Consider the following 15,339-nt stretch of genomic DNA (forward strand, 5'->3'; position numbering starts at 1 on the left):
TTGGTATTGAATTTGCTGTAAGAAATTGTTGGTAATCCAACATCGGTCATTTGAGTTCAGAGAATCATTTCTGGTTAAAGAAAAAAAAACGAGCAACTAAAGAATGGTTCTTTTTTTTCTTTTCTCCCTTTCCTCTCTCTCCATTAGAAAAGCATTATCTGGAAGGTTCGTGCATTTCTTAAGCTATCTACTTGTTTCTTACCTTTTTTGCCAAAATCCGTATGAGATGTTTTGCTTGCTTGAAAATGTCTCATCAGATGTTGGTTTGCCAATTTGTTATTGCAAATAGCTACAGTTGTTATCAAGAACTTAAGCTCATTCTTGTTTTAACAGCTTTCTTAAGTGACATTCTTACTTTTTCTCCCAGGCTTAGAATAATATGACTAGGATTATACCATTCTTGCTCAGAGTTTACAAACACTGACGCAATGCAGAGCAATTCTCACGTCTTTATTTGATAAGCCTGCATTAATGTTTGCAGATAGATATAGAATAAGAAGTGCATGGTCATCCAGGTTAGTAAATGGGCTATGTTGGAACCCATTGGTGGACAGCTGCACTGTATCCATGTGGCCTAAGGTAATTGCCCAGCCAACCTTTCTTCTCACTTCAAGTCCACACGGCATGCTGTGAACAAGGATTGAGGGTGGATGAGAAGGGAGTCAAAAGTTGAAAGGGTGGGGGGCGGAGAATCAATGGAAGGTTTCAGTTGGCTAAACGTTTGCTTCTGATCTCATCTCTCAGTCTCCAGCCATGTACCATGTCCAGATGCCTCATATGACGGTGAGCCAGTCCAAGCCCTACAGACCAGGTAAAGGTGAGAATGCTCACTGCCAATGCTGTCTGTCCCTGTCTTCACTAATTGCACAGTTCAGCATCTGGGTATGTCCGACACACAAATACGTATGGATTCGAATGGATGGAGTCAAGAGAGAATAAGATCACGTGTGCAGGTACATTTTTAGTTTAACACCTGGCCTGCATGGGGTCGTAGCGGTGTTAGATATTGCTGTCTAGTCTGCTGGGGAGCAAACTGCTGGGGAGCTGCTCTGATTAACAGTGCTTTTGGAGACCATGTCATAGGGTAAATTCAGTACTGTAGACTAATATTGAATTTAAGAAGGCTGTGCCCCCCCGTGCACATACAGTTGAAGTCGGAAGTTTACATACACCTTAGCCAAATGCATTTAAACTCAGTTTTTCACAATTCCAGCCATTTAATCCTCGTAAAAATTCCCTGTCTTAGGTCAGTTAGGTCACCACTTTATTTTAAGAATATGAAATATCAGAATAATAGTAGAGTGATTTATTTCAGCTTTTATTTCTTTCATCACATTCCCAGTGGGTCAGAAGTTTACTTGCACTCAATTAGTATTTGGTAGCATTGCCTTCTAAATTGTTTAACTTGGGTCAAACACATGCTGGGACCGGAAGCCTTCCACAAGCTTCCCACAGTGCGTTTGGCCCATTCCTCCTGACAGAGCTGGTGTAACTGAGTCAGGTTTGTAGGCCTCCTTGCTCATACATGCTTTTTCAGTTCTGCCCACAAATTCTCTATGGGATTGAGGTTAGGGCTTTGTGATGGCCACTCCTATACCTTGACTTTGTTGTCCTTAAGCCATTTTGCCACAACTTTGGAAGTATGCTTGGGGTCATTGTCCATTTGGAAGAGGCATTTGCGAGCAAGCTGTAACTTCCTAACTGATGTCTTGAGCTGTTCCTTCAATATATCCACATAATCTTCCCTCCTCATGAAGCAATCTATTTTGTGAAGTGCACCAGTCCCTCTTGCAGCAAAGCGCCCCCACAACATGATGCTTCCACCCCTGTGCTTCACGGTTGGGATGGTATTCTTCGGCTTGCAAGCATCCCCCTTTTTCCTCCAAACATAACGATGGTCATTATGGCCAAACAGTTCTATTTCTGTTTCATCAGACCAGAGGACATTTCTCCAAAAAGTACGATCCTTGTCCCCATGTGCAGTTGTAAACCATAGTCTGGATTTTTTTTATGGCGGTTTTGAAGCAGGCGCTTCTTCCTTGCTGGGCGGCCTTTCAGGTTATGTGGATATAGGACTAGTTTTACTGTGGCTATAGATAGTTTTGTACCTGTTTCCTCCAGCATCTTCACATCGTCCTTTGCTGTTCTTCTGGGATTGATTTGAACTTTTTGCACCAAAGTACGTTAATCTCTAGTAGACAGAACACGTCTCCTTCCTAAGCAGTATGACGGCTGCGGGGTTCCATGGTGTTTATACTTGCGTACTATTGTTTGTACAGATGAACGTGGTACCTTCAGGCGTTTGGAAGTTGCTCCCAAGGATGAACCAGACTTGTGGAGGTCTATAAATGTTTTTTTCTGAGGTCTTGGGTGATTTCTTTTGATTTTCCCATGATGTCGAGCAAAGAGGCACTGATTTTGAAGGTAGGCCTTGAAATACATCCACAGGTACACCTCCAATTGACTCAAATAATGTGAATTAGCCTATCAGAAGCTTCTAAAGCCATGACATCATGTTCTGGAATTTTCCAAGCTGTTTCAAGGCACAGTCAACTTCGTGTATGTAAACCCCTGACTCACTGGAATTGTGATACAATGAAATAATCTGTCTGTAAACAATTGTTGGAAAAATGACTTGTGTCATGCACAAAGTAAGATGTCCTAACCGACTTGCCAATACTATAGTTATAGTTTCTTAACAAGACATTTGTGGAATGGTTGAAAAATGAGTGTTAATGACTCCAACCTAAGTGTATGTAAACTTCCAACTTCAACTTTCCTGTAATCCTGGATGTTGTGTTCCACTGGCTGCTGCAGTAGCCAACATGCCCCAGCAGAGGTCAGACCAGCACCAACCCCAGGGCACACCCACAATGATGCACCCAGCCCAAGCCGCGGGGCCGCCCATTGTGGCCCAAAGCCCCACCTATTCAGCCCAGTACTTCACCTGCAGCCCACAGCAGTTTACCAGCCAGCAACTGATGCAGCAGATGCCCCACTACCAGTCACAGGTAACAATCTGCCAAAATTACAACTCGACTCACAGCTTTCCACGGTCCATAAAGGTATCACAAAAGATTGGCATGTATGCCTTTAAGTCATTAGCAGTGTATTGTGAATAGGGCACAAGCAATGTGTTCCCCCAGGCCCAGCATGTGTTCAGCCCGGTGATGCAGAGTCAGGCCAGGATGATGGCCCCTCCCAACCACGGCCAGCCCGGCCAGCTGGTCTCCTCCACCACCCAGTATGGCGAGCAGACTCACACCATGTATGGTAAGCAACCCCCCCCCCCCCCTCTGTGTGTCACTCTATTGTCACTTTGTTTAGTCTTCTGTCTTTGTGTACTTTATCTTGGCACCCAGAACAAAATTAGCTACATAATTTATGTTCTGGGACCGGAAGTTGAGAGATTTGTAATAGCGTTGCATACTCACCCCAGTTTAAAAAAAAATACGTTTAGAGAACTTTCTTGTGGTAAAGCAAACACTCTACATTCAATCTGGTCTTTGCCAATAACCCAGTCTTTGTTTTGTGCTTCCAGTGTCACAAGGCCCCATGCCGCAGCAGTACCAGCACCCCCAACCCTCGGCCACGCCCACAGGTCAGGCCCAGCAGGGCGGGCAGCATGGGGGAAACCACCCGGCTCCCAGCCCCGTCCAACAGCACCAGGCTGCAGCCGCCCAGGCCCTGCACATGGGCAACCAGCCCCAGCAGCAGATGTACCAGGCCCTGGCCCCCACCCCGCCCTCCATGACCCCGGGGACCAACCCCCAGTCCCCCCAGGGCAGCTTCCCCTCGGCCCAGCAGGCCGTCTACCTCCACCCCCAGCAGATGCAGCACGGCTACAACCCCTCCCACATGGCCCACATGCAGCAGGTGAGCTCCACCTTCAGAAGCCCTTCACTTCACTCTGAGTACATACTATATGAACAGGTTAGTGGTCCCAGGAACAAAAACACAAAACCTTTTTATGGAGTCAGTAACAGTTGTATGTATCTCTTTCTACTAATGTTCTCTCTCTCTTTCTCGCTTTCTCTTCCTCCTAGGCCCATATGCAGTCTGGGATGGTTCCCTCCCACCCTGGCCACCCTCAGATGATGCTGATGGCCACCCAGCAGCCAGGCGGCCCCCAACTCCCCCAGAATGCCCTCAACCCCATCCCAGTGTCCTCCACTACACACTTCTCTTACTTGGCACACCCCCAAGGTACATCACCCCATCCCTATATGCCTCGGGGGCGGGACTCTTCTAATCACCTGACAGATGTCTCTGTACTGCTTGTTCAACTAAACACACTTCCAAGTATTAAATTGGGGCAAATATGTTTGTTCATCACGTCAATGTTTGATCTAATTTTCCCCAGCCTTATCGTTAATGATACATTTAGCTGAAATTCTTGTAATAAGTGCTATGGACCAAGAGGCTCCTTAACAGCTTCTACCCCCAAGCCATAAGACTGCTGAACAACTGATGAAATGGCCATCCGGACTATTTGCATTGACCCCCCCCTTGTTTTTACACTGCTGCTACTCGCTGTTTATTATCTATGCATAGTCACTTTAAAAATTACCTCGACTAAACTGTACCCCCGCACATTGACTCAGTACCGGTACCCCCGGTATATTGTCTCGTTATTGTTATGTACATTGCGTTACTTTTTGATTGATTAGAATTTTTTACTTTACTTTATTTCGTAAATATTTTAACGCTCTTTCTTGAACTGCATTGTTGGTTAAGGGCTTGTAAGTAAGCATTTCACGGTGAGGTCTACACCTGTTGTATTCGGTGCATGTGACAAATCAAATTTGATTTGATGATAAATATTCTAACCACGACTGGCCAATTTCACTGATTTCCTCCGTTTTGTGTCCCTCCAGTGCAACAGCACCATCAGTAGCAGCTGTGGAGGGTGCTACGGAGAACATGGACCCCTTATCCAGCCCTCGCTCTCTTCAAGGGTCTTGACACAGATCTCTCGTCATGCTACTACACATATGCTTTCCTCTCCCAGTCATAATGTTCCACAGGTTGTTGCATTGGAGAGGTTTTATTGATTAAGAGTTTGATTAATAACAAAGGATCCCCTCTCTCTAACCAACACACACCTTTTAAGAAACCTGCAGAGGGTCCCTAATGAACCTTGATTCAGCTTGCCAATTGAGAGAAAGATAAAATGATCTGCACCTTGATATGGAAATTCTTCCTACTTAAACAGTGTTACTGTTTAACAGCTGCTGCATTCAAGACTTCAGAACAGGTTTTAACCAAACTAAAACTAATTAAAATCTTCCTGTAATTAATAACAAGTTTGGCCGAAAGGAACAAACATTATTCATTATGATGGCTAAAGTGATCCCACTTCTCACCTGACCATTATGTAACTTTTACTTTGTAGATAATATAAATAATTTAAAACATTTGGGGGAAAAATAAACTTTTTTTTTTAAAAACAGCTGTATTGTCAGTCTTGTGTTTTTTTTGCGTTCTATGTATAATCAAGTGTTAATTTTGTAATGCCATTCATTGATGTCTAAAAAAAAATAGGGATAGGTTTGTCAATGGCCTTGACAGATACGAATTACAATTTAATTTCCAGTAAATATGCATTGTAGTTAAATTGGTCCAAAGTCAGTTGCAAATGGCCAAGCAAGGTTCACACGTAAGAACGGGCATCGGCAAGAATTTGTGACTTTCTGGTCCCTATCCTGTTGATTTTAGAGGGTGGTATAATGATTTGACCATCCTTAAAAAAATATAGATCATCTGCGAGATTAGAACCCGTGACCTAGCCTAGTACACTGCACCAGCATAGATAAGGCTCAGTAAGTCATTTAGAATAATTATCGCCCTCCAACCTACCATCCTTAAAGGCCTTTATTTGACGCTCACCTGTAAACTCCACCCCCTGACCTGTCACTAAGCTCTGCCCACTGCTTTCATTCAACAAATCAATGTATCCCTGACTACTTCTGGAGGTGAGTCTATACTGGTCTTAATGTCAGCAGAATGTGAATGAGATCAGGATGCAGGTTGCCACCAGGTATAAACAACGCTCATGTTTCACACGTCTCTTGGTTCACTCACTTTCACATCCCAGTTCTATTTGAACCCCAGCCCCCTCTGTTCACAGATCTGAACGGACTAGACCGGTGAAAGCATTATAGGGCTATGTGCAGGAGCCATACAATGCTGTTTTCTACCTATGTCTAATAATGTCAGACTTGTCAAAGTAATATTTGCAGAAAAACAAGCTTTTTCATAGTCACAAAAATGCTGTTGTATGTACATTTTTTGGGGTTAGCTTTATATTACAAAAGTCAAATATACAGTTGATAATTTAGAATGCTTATAACTTAGGGAAATGTAACAATTGATCAAAGATTGACAGATGGAAAGCTTTGGTTTAATGGAATGTTTAGTGCTAATACATAACAGTATTGAGAAGACACATTAAATCAGTTGAACTTGAACAATGTCAGATGGCTTGACTGACCGGGCAAAATAAATGCATGTCAGCAAATGTTCTAATACATGGGCCTGAGGTACGTTGGGGCCATTTTGGAGTATAAAACTAACCTGATATGTGCAGACAGACTGGTGTTGCTCACTCTTCACCTGTACAGTAGTGGAATGCACTAAGCTTGTCAGAACTCTTGGTGTGATTTGTTTTCCCAATATGATTGAGTGCAAAGACAATGTACAGGTTAAGCTATAATATAAAGCGTTCAATGTGCAATAGGCTAAATTATTGGAAATACCTCATTTATTGCACTAAGTTCAAACACATCACGCCCTGAGGTTCAAAGCAACAGCAGTTTTCAGGCAAGGCATAGTCTTTCTGGCTACAGGTCAAAGGGACTGATAAGTCAATGATACCGTTGCTTTCCTTACGCATTTGCAGAACAGATTGGGGTTTGGGATTAGTTTCAATTTAAGCACAGGAAACAAACCATACTTGTCTGCAATTGTCTAACCTTTGACAAAGTCAGTTTCAATATCGGAAGGTACCTGATTAAAAACTATTGTAAAATTCCTTGATAGATTTTTAGCTGGGTCATGCAATGAAAAAGACATCTCCTTTCAGGGCAAGTCGATGTCCTGGTCATTTAAAAAGGAAATAAACATGCCTTTGTGCATTTCTTAAAAACAGAAAGCCCTTCTATGATAAGAAATAAACACTGTAGGACTTCTAGGGGGTAAGCTGTACAACTCAATGATTAAGGTTTCACTGCTAAGTTAGTGTTAGGCAAGGGAAAGAAGATGTCCATAGAGGAAAAGTGATGGGTACTGGTATGTTAAAGAAAGTTTAATTAATAAACAAAAATGTACACCAGAATGGTTGCTTACATAAAATGTGTTAAGGGGCCATGCACACGAGGGTTCTTAGTAAAAGCAAGGGAGTGCAGTCTTTTCCTCACATTTTCTTTGGTGACATTTGTCTCTTTCAAGAGCTCGCTGATTAAGAAGCCATAGAAGGGAAACATTTAACTAGCAGAAAACAAATGCCTTCAGAAAGGTCCAGCTTTGTCCTTGAGTCGTAGAGCTGGAGAGAACAATGTTAAGATGAAAGAAGTTAATGCTATGAAGGTAAGGCCTTTAATGCTAACAGGAAATTAACATGCTAATATTTTGCCCCATACACATTCAAGTTGTACAATACAGGTACAATGCTTGTGATACAACAGAGTTTTGCACAATGGTTGTGTAAACATTTTTGGGCAGACAAACTGTTGTATCACGAACATTGTGTGAAATGTGTTATATAAGCCCTGTGCACAACTCTTGAGAGTCGAGGCTGTGGAGGGGAACAGGGACTCTAGAATAGGGTGTGTCCCCTCCCAACCTCTTTCTTTATGGGGTTCAGTCCCGTCTCGGGAGGTTTAACGTCAATACATACCCCAACAGTGAGACTGAACCAAACCTACGTGGAAGGCTCCATACAGTTTGTTAGGTTCCAGCGAATTAAAATACAGAATGTGTGCATTTCAAATACACAGGGTATCATTAGAATACACTATAAAATGGAGTGTGTGTGTGGAGGGGAAGGAGTGTTGCCCAACGCTTCAGGGCCCTTAAACAGACCCCTATTAAAGGGGAGGGAGAGGCAGTGAGGGTGCCCCGCTCCCCTGCCTGAGGGAAGACCTTCCACATCAGCGCCACTCACTCCCATGTAGCAACATCCCTTAAAACAACGACATCCGCTTTATAAAATGAGAATAATCATATAACAATATAAAACACTTTCCTAAAAATACATTCATAATGAACTCTGTCACCCCACCATGAAACAGACCTCAACTTGGGCATACACGTTCACTCATGAGTCCATCTGGCATTTGCTTGGAGTTTTGCGGTGACCTCTGGGCCGGCTGTGACAGGGAGAAAGGGAGTCAGCCGGTCAGAGGAACATGTACTGGTTGTCGATGGCCCGCTTGCGGCCCCTGTCTGGCTCCAGTTCGTAGTCGGAGTCTCGCTGAGTAAAGGGTGGGTGGGGGTTGGGGTGACGCAGTAGGGGTCTGCGGCCCACCGACTCGCTCCGACGCAGGGGACCAGAGGTGGGGAGGTCTGGGAGGGGAGCGGTGTATAGATGAGGGTGTCCGGGCTGGGGCAGGGGGCCTGGAGAGGGGCCTGCTGAGGGGAGCAGGCTGGAGCAGGTGGCTGGGCTGCAGTGGGCCAGGCTGGGCTCGGAGCTCCAGCAGTTCAGGGAGAAGGGAACCAGAACAGCCGCTGAAATCTGACCTGAGAGAGAGGACACAATGACATAACATTATTTATGCTGACATAAAGGATTTCACTTGTAACATCCTGTGCGGATTCCCATATACTTTATATCCAAGTAGTTGTTTATGGCACATTTATAATAAAATTGTATTTTCTTTGTGTGCATTTAAAAAAAATACATTTATGTAAAGTTAAGTGTTAGCAGTAGCCCTAAGTTCAAAAGTATTGGTGGGGGCGGGTGTTTGTGTCCAGTGTAGGTCAGGGGTCAGTGACGAGGGCTCACCTTGGGAGTTAGCCACCACGAAGCTTGAGAGGGTGACGTCACAGGCAGTGCCACACTCCAGGGGTATGGGGTAGAGGCGAAAGTGACTGAGCATGTCCATGACGGATGGGAAGCGCAGGTGCTGCACCCTACACTGACCCCACTCTGTTAGAGACAGACGCAGGTGCTGCAGAAAGAGAGAGGCGGAGGGAGATACATCGACATGAACAACGATGTCAATGATGCTTTTATTTAGACATGTTCCTGATATCAAAAACTAAGAAGGTATTCTTCTAGAACCTATGGTAGATCCAAGGTGTGTGCACCCCACCTTGGCCTTGCTCTGGTAGTTGAAGGTGAGGACGTAGTCTCCGCGGCGAGTCTCACTCTGCCTCACTAGGAACACTCCATGGCCCTCCAGGCCCAAGTTCTGGACCAGGTGGGCCGCCTTGACCCGCGAGATGGGCCCGTGGAACCAGGGGTATGAACACAGGAAGTGGTCAGTCTTATGGAACACCTGCTCCGAGAGGGCAAAGGTCGCAGTTCCTAGTGGGGGGACAACAAGGGAAGTGTAAGAATAGAATGTAACATGGTCATTTAGCAGACCCTTTGATCCACAAATAGTTCATCTTTTGGGGGGTACACCCACTGGATAGTTGCAGTGAAATTTGTTGTTTAACAGGGTCAGCCATAGTAGTATGGTGTAGTATAGTTGTATAGAGCAAATTTGGGTTAATTGCCTTGCTCAAGGGAAAATCGACAAAATACTGATGACCTTGTTGACTCGGGTATTCAAACCACCAACCTTTCTGTTACTGGTCCAACTCTAACCCCTAGGCTACCTGTCGCCCTGCCGGAATGTTCATAAGATATACATGCAGCCCATGCAGGAATCATACCCACAACTCCTCAAACCGTTACAAGTGACTGGGCCAACCACTACAGCATAATTTCAAACATAAAGATACAATATCATCCTGAGATATTAATTGTTACACACTTCCAGGTTGGGGTCCGACCCTTCCTGTCCCTGACACCCACCCTGACTCCCTGACTCGGAGTTCCCTCTCCGTTTGGCCATCGCAGCATTGTCCACAGGGTAGGTTAGGAGCTCCAAATCCACACTGCCAGACCTGTGAGATAAACAATGACTTCAGTTAGCAGCAGCCAATCCAGACTGGGCTAAAATGTTAGCCCATCCTTCTTGACATGACGCTGCCATCAACTGCACAAGGCTGAAATGTACTATGTAAATAAATAATTCGATTTTTCCATTGCGTTAATGATGGCGGACTGATTGATACATCTTTTCAAGATGAGTGACGAGAAGAGAATCGTCTAGCCCAGGGGTGGGCAATTCCAGTCCTCAAGTGCCTGATTGGTGTCACAGTTTTCCCTCAGCCCCAGCTAACACACCCTGACTCCAATAATCACCTAATCATGATATTCAGTATAGAATGCAATTTGATTAATCACCTGTGTTTGCTAGGGATTTAGCCCATTGGGTATCTCACGACAACCCCATATGCCATGTCTTGAAATATGCAGACAGATGGATTAAAAGTAAGTGTACATTGTATACTGAACAAAAATATAAATGCAATATGTAAAGTGTTGGTCCCATGTTTCATGAGCTGAAATAAAAGATCCCAGACATTTCTCATACTCACATAAAAAGTTTATTTCTCTCAAATGTTGTGCACAATTGTGGTTACATCTGTGTTAGTGTGCGATTCTCATTTGCCAAGATAATCCATCCACCTGAAAGGTGTGGCATATCAAGAAGTTGATTAACCTGCATGATCATTACACAGGTGCATCTTGTACTGGGCACAGTAAAAGGCCACTCTAAAATGTGAAGTTTTGTCACACAACACAATGCGACAGATGTCTCAAGTTTTGACGGAGTGTGCAATTGGCATGCTGACTGCAGGAATGTCCACCAGAGCAGTTGCCAGAGAATGTTAATTTCTCTATCATAAGCCGCCGCCAACATTGTTTTAGAGAATTTGGCAGTATGTCCAACCGGCCTCAAAACCACAGACCAAGTGTATGGCATCGTGTGGGTAAGCGGTTTGCTGATGTCAACATTGTGAACAGAGTGACACATGGTGGCGGTGGGGTTATGGTATGGGCAGTTATAAGATACGGACAATGAACACAACTGCATTTTATCGATGGCAGTTTGAATGCACAAAAATACTGTGACGAGAACCTGTGGCCCATTGTGAGGCCCCCTTTTTTTTTTAAAGGTATCGGTTTTCCCAGTCATGTGAAATCCATAGATTAGGGTCTAATTTATTTATTTCAATTTACTGATTTCCTCATATGAACTGCAACTCTATAAAATTAAATTGTTGAATGTTGCATTTACATTTTTGTTCAGCTAACTTTCTAGGTCCGACCATAACTTTTGGACTTCATACCATTCCCATTTATTCTCATTTATCAGGATGCGTACACCTCTACTGTTACTACAGTAGGTGGCAGCATGGGCCTCTCCAATCCAGCTCCTCTTTAAATAATACATTTCTCTCTTTTAAAAAAAAATGTAACTCTTGCAAGAAAAAGAGATTGTCAGCAGATGTGGTTAAGTGTTCGACAACCATATGCTTTCCCCCCCATCATGGAGCCCATGCATACAGAAGATAGCCCTATTTGATAAAAGACCGAAGTCCATATTATGGTAAGAACAGCTCAAATAAGCAAAAAGAAACGACAGTCTATCATTACTTTAAGACATGCTGCAGAGGATAAGTTCATTAGATTTACCAGCCTCAGAAATTGCAGACCAAATAAATACTTCAGAGTTCAAGTAATAGACACATCTCAACATCAACTGTTTAGAAGAATGTGTGAATCAGGCCTTCATGGTCAAATTGCTGCAAAGAAACCACTACTAAAGGACACCAATAATAAGAAGAGACTTGTTTGGGCCAAGAAACACAAGCAATGGACATTAGACCAGTGGAAATGTCCTTTGGTCTGGAGTTCAAACCGGAGATGTTTGGTTCTAACTGCAGTGTCTTTGTGAGACGCATGTAGGTGAACGGATGATCTCCGCATGTGTATTTCCCACCGTAAAGCATGGAGGAGGAGCTGTTATGGTGTGGGGGTGCTTTGCTGGTGTCACTGTCTGTGATTTATTTAGAATTCAAGGCACACTTAACCAGCATGGTTACCACAGCATTCTGCAGCGATACACCATCCCATCTGGTTTGTTTTTCAACAGGACAATGACACAACACACCTCCAGACTGTATAAGGGGTATTTGACCAAGGAGAGTGATGGAGTGTTTCATCAGATGACCTGGCCTCCATAATCACCAGACCGCAACCCAATTGAGATGGTTAAGGATCAGTTGGACCGCGGAGTGAAGGAAAAGCATCCAACAGTTGCTCAGCATATGTGGGAACTCCTTCAAGACTGTTGGAAAATAATTCCAGGTTAAACTGGTTGAGAGAATGCCAAGAGTGTGCAAAGCTGTCAACAAGGCAAAGGGTGGCTACTTTGAAGAATCTCAAATATAAAATATATTTTGATTTGTTTAACACCTTTTTAGTGACTACGTGATTCCATATGTCTTATTTCATAGTTTTGACGTCTTCACTATTATTCTACAATGTAGAAAATAGTAAAAAATAAAGAAAAACCCTGGAATGAGTAGGTGTGCAGACTTTTGACTGGTACTGTACATGCTATATTTAAGCAATGAGGCCCGATGAGGTGTGGTATTTGGGTTGTTCTTATGCCCGGCGCAACGCGGAGTGCCTGGGTACATCCCTTAGCCATGGTATATTGGCCATATACCACAAACACCAGAGGTGCCTTATTGCCATTATAAACTGGTTACTAACGTATTTAGACCAGTAACACGATTTGCTTTGTCATACCCATAGTATACGGTCTGATGTACCATGTCTTTCAGCCAATCCAGATTCAGGGCTCGAAGCACCCGGTTTACAATTCCTTTTTTAGATTGTCTTTTCATGTCTTTTCAATGACCATGTATCTCATTGGCATTGACTAATTATATTATTACTTCCTAGATAAGAACAGTTACTTGGAGACAATGGAGTCTAGATTGTATGGGGGGGGGAGAGAGGGAAATAATATTTTCTCAACTTACGATAAGATGGTCGTGGGCATCATTGTTTATAGCCTAGTGTGCTTATCACTTTTTTCTGCTTCTTCCTCCTCAGAGCATTGGGCTCTCTTTCAACTGGAAAGGCTTACTGCAGCCTGTTCAGGGCTTCATCAGCACTTGTGAACGCCATCCTCTGTGTTCCCATACCATGTGAAGATATTTAGAGTTCTTTAGAGGCCATTTTTGTTGTCCTATTCGTCCACACTCCTCCTGCATATGCATATCTGACGATAGACTCTACTTTCCTTTTGAGTAAATCTACTTCTTTAACAACAGATTGTAAGAGTTTGCTTGTTTTGGGGAGCGTTGAGAGCATTTTAGCTATGTTGTCCTGGATATCCTTTAGCCGTTCGTTGCTCTCATTTGCATCTCCAAGTTGTTCTTAGTCTTTTCCTCTAACGGAAGCCATGGCTTGTTGGCGTCACTTAACACAGATTGGTTCGTGGCTGTATATAACTGACCGCTCACTCTCCTCCAGTTGCTTGGGCATATATTGATCTTTTGACTTTAGAGGCTTAATTTAAATGATATTGTCTAACTTCTACATAGAATCACAGTTTTGAGGGTACAAAACGGAGCTACTCACTCCCCATGCATCCTATCAGTATGTGCATTGGCCTCTCCTAAATATACTGCATTACTCACATCTGCATTTATATCACACTAGGTCAATATTAATCCAACAATCTGCTTATTCAATCATATAAACCACAAACGGGAGCTTTGGAGTTGTGGTTACACTAGGGGAGAAGTGAAAGAACGAAAGACAGAAAGAAAGAGGAAGCGGGAGAGAGGGATGGGGGCCATCAAGTCTACAGGAAGCAGCAGGACGGAGGCACACAAAAGCGTCGGGGCTCGGTCAGGAAGGATGTCTTGTTACAGTAAATCTTGAAAATGCTAGTGTTATTGTACGTGATACCTCCACTCCACCCCCAATATCACACACACTGTCTGTCTGTGAAAGAGAGTAAGAGTGAGAGATGGAGTTTTTCCTCCTCATACATATTCACAGGTCCTCCACCCAGAAGGAGAAAGACGAAGCCTCTATATATTTCTCTAAGACACACACACACACACACACACACACACACACTAAAAATAGATGCACACATGAGCAAACTCATGAATGTGCACACTCATACAATCTTGAGTACAATCTTGTGTACTGTGACTAACTGCCTGATTTGGAACAGCATGATAACATACATGTTGAAAGCGCAGCTATGCCATGGATAGAGAGCACGATCCTATCATCCAAAATAGGAAATGACAGCACTATCAGGGTCAATAGCTCACCATTCCCTGCACACTTCAACCATTTTACGGGGTGTCCATTTTGATGACAAAAGTGTTACCATACTGTGTCATTAGTGCATAAGAGAAATGCATGAGACTGACATAAGTATTGTACCTCTGACGCATTCATTAGCCTTTGTCAGCAATTCCGACAGCTACAGTAGCTAGCTTGTGATAGTCTAGCAAATACAGCACTGCCTTCTGCGATAGAAGTTTAATGTTTGGCGCCCCAATAAAAGGGGGTCCAACCGTTAGCAAGAAGATTATCATTTTAAATCTCTGTGTGTGTGTGTGTGTGTGTGTGTGTGTGTGTTGAAGGCCTTGGGGCATGGGGGCTGCAGAGCTGAAGCCGTGCTGGACTGAAAACCAGAGTCTGGGGAGGGGAAGCGAGATGGAGAATTCCAGACATCTGCAGAAATGAGAAAGGTCCTGAGATTCCCCCACTGAGACTTAGACCTCCCCCACACTTCCTCTTTCACACGGCTGCGCCTGACACATAGCTCCCCACACACACACAGAGAAACACGCGCTCACACACACACACACACACACACACACACACACGGAATAAAGCTAGATGAAGAAAATACAAAATAGATGGGGAGGGAGAGTAGCATGTTAAATAACTAGTGTACTGATAACATTACAGTGTGCCGTGTCCCTCACCTGTTGATACATTCTTTAATTTCTGTTGTCCAGGAGCTGACTTGCTGGTTATTTTCCGTCTCAAATATGAGACTACCTGGATAGTGATTAACCTGGAGAGGAGACAAAACTAGTGGTAAAGGAGATTGTATGCACACACACACACATAAATATGAACACACCCTCAAGAACAGGAATGGAAAGAAACAGACAAGTTTGGCAGAGGGTGTGTGTGTGTGCTTGCTTGCGTGTATACACTTTTCTTGT

General features: G+C 43.7%; 2 protein-coding genes across 13 annotated transcripts in view; one reads left to right on the forward strand and one right to left on the reverse strand.

Annotated features, from left to right (window-relative positions):
• Positions 1-5,452, forward strand: part of LOC115139693 (ataxin-2-like) — a 40,054-nt gene extending 34,602 nt beyond the window's left edge. For 4 of the 10 annotated variants that reach the window (XM_029677352.2, XM_029677355.2, XM_029677361.2 and 1 more), the window contains 7 exons: positions 148-165; positions 745-817; positions 2,818-3,011; positions 3,147-3,273; positions 3,542-3,933; positions 4,047-4,206; positions 4,878-5,452. In XM_029677352.2, the coding sequence (XP_029533212.1) occupies positions 148-165; positions 745-817; positions 2,818-3,011; positions 3,147-3,273; positions 3,542-3,933; positions 4,047-4,206; positions 4,878-4,897 (984 nt within the window). In that variant the 3' untranslated portion in view covers positions 4,898-5,452. The remainder of the gene's footprint in view (positions 1-147; positions 166-744; positions 818-2,817; positions 3,012-3,146; positions 3,274-3,541; positions 3,934-4,046; positions 4,207-4,877) is intronic. The other 6 variants (XM_029677356.2, XM_029677359.2, XM_029677354.2 and 3 more) reach the window with 5 other exon arrangements.
• Positions 5,453-6,381: 929 nt separating this feature from the next.
• The window catches only part of LOC115139694 (SH2B adapter protein 3-like), a 57,276-nt gene continuing 48,318 nt past the window's right edge, over positions 6,382-15,339 (reverse strand). For all 3 annotated transcript variants that reach the window (XM_029677363.2, XM_029677364.2, XM_065026480.1), the window contains exons 4-8: positions 15,094-15,185; positions 10,025-10,116; positions 9,315-9,529; positions 9,005-9,170; positions 6,382-8,739 (exon numbers count right to left, since the gene is read on the reverse strand). In XM_029677363.2, the coding sequence (XP_029533223.1) occupies positions 8,399-8,739; positions 9,005-9,170; positions 9,315-9,529; positions 10,025-10,116; positions 15,094-15,185 (906 nt within the window). In that variant the 3' untranslated portion in view covers positions 6,382-8,398. The remainder of the gene's footprint in view (positions 8,740-9,004; positions 9,171-9,314; positions 9,530-10,024; positions 10,117-15,093; positions 15,186-15,339) is intronic.

The sequence above is a fragment of the Oncorhynchus nerka genome, linkage group LG13 (assembly GCF_034236695.1).
Source record: "Oncorhynchus nerka isolate Pitt River linkage group LG13, Oner_Uvic_2.0, whole genome shotgun sequence".
Taxonomy (NCBI): domain Eukaryota; kingdom Metazoa; phylum Chordata; class Actinopteri; order Salmoniformes; family Salmonidae; genus Oncorhynchus; species Oncorhynchus nerka.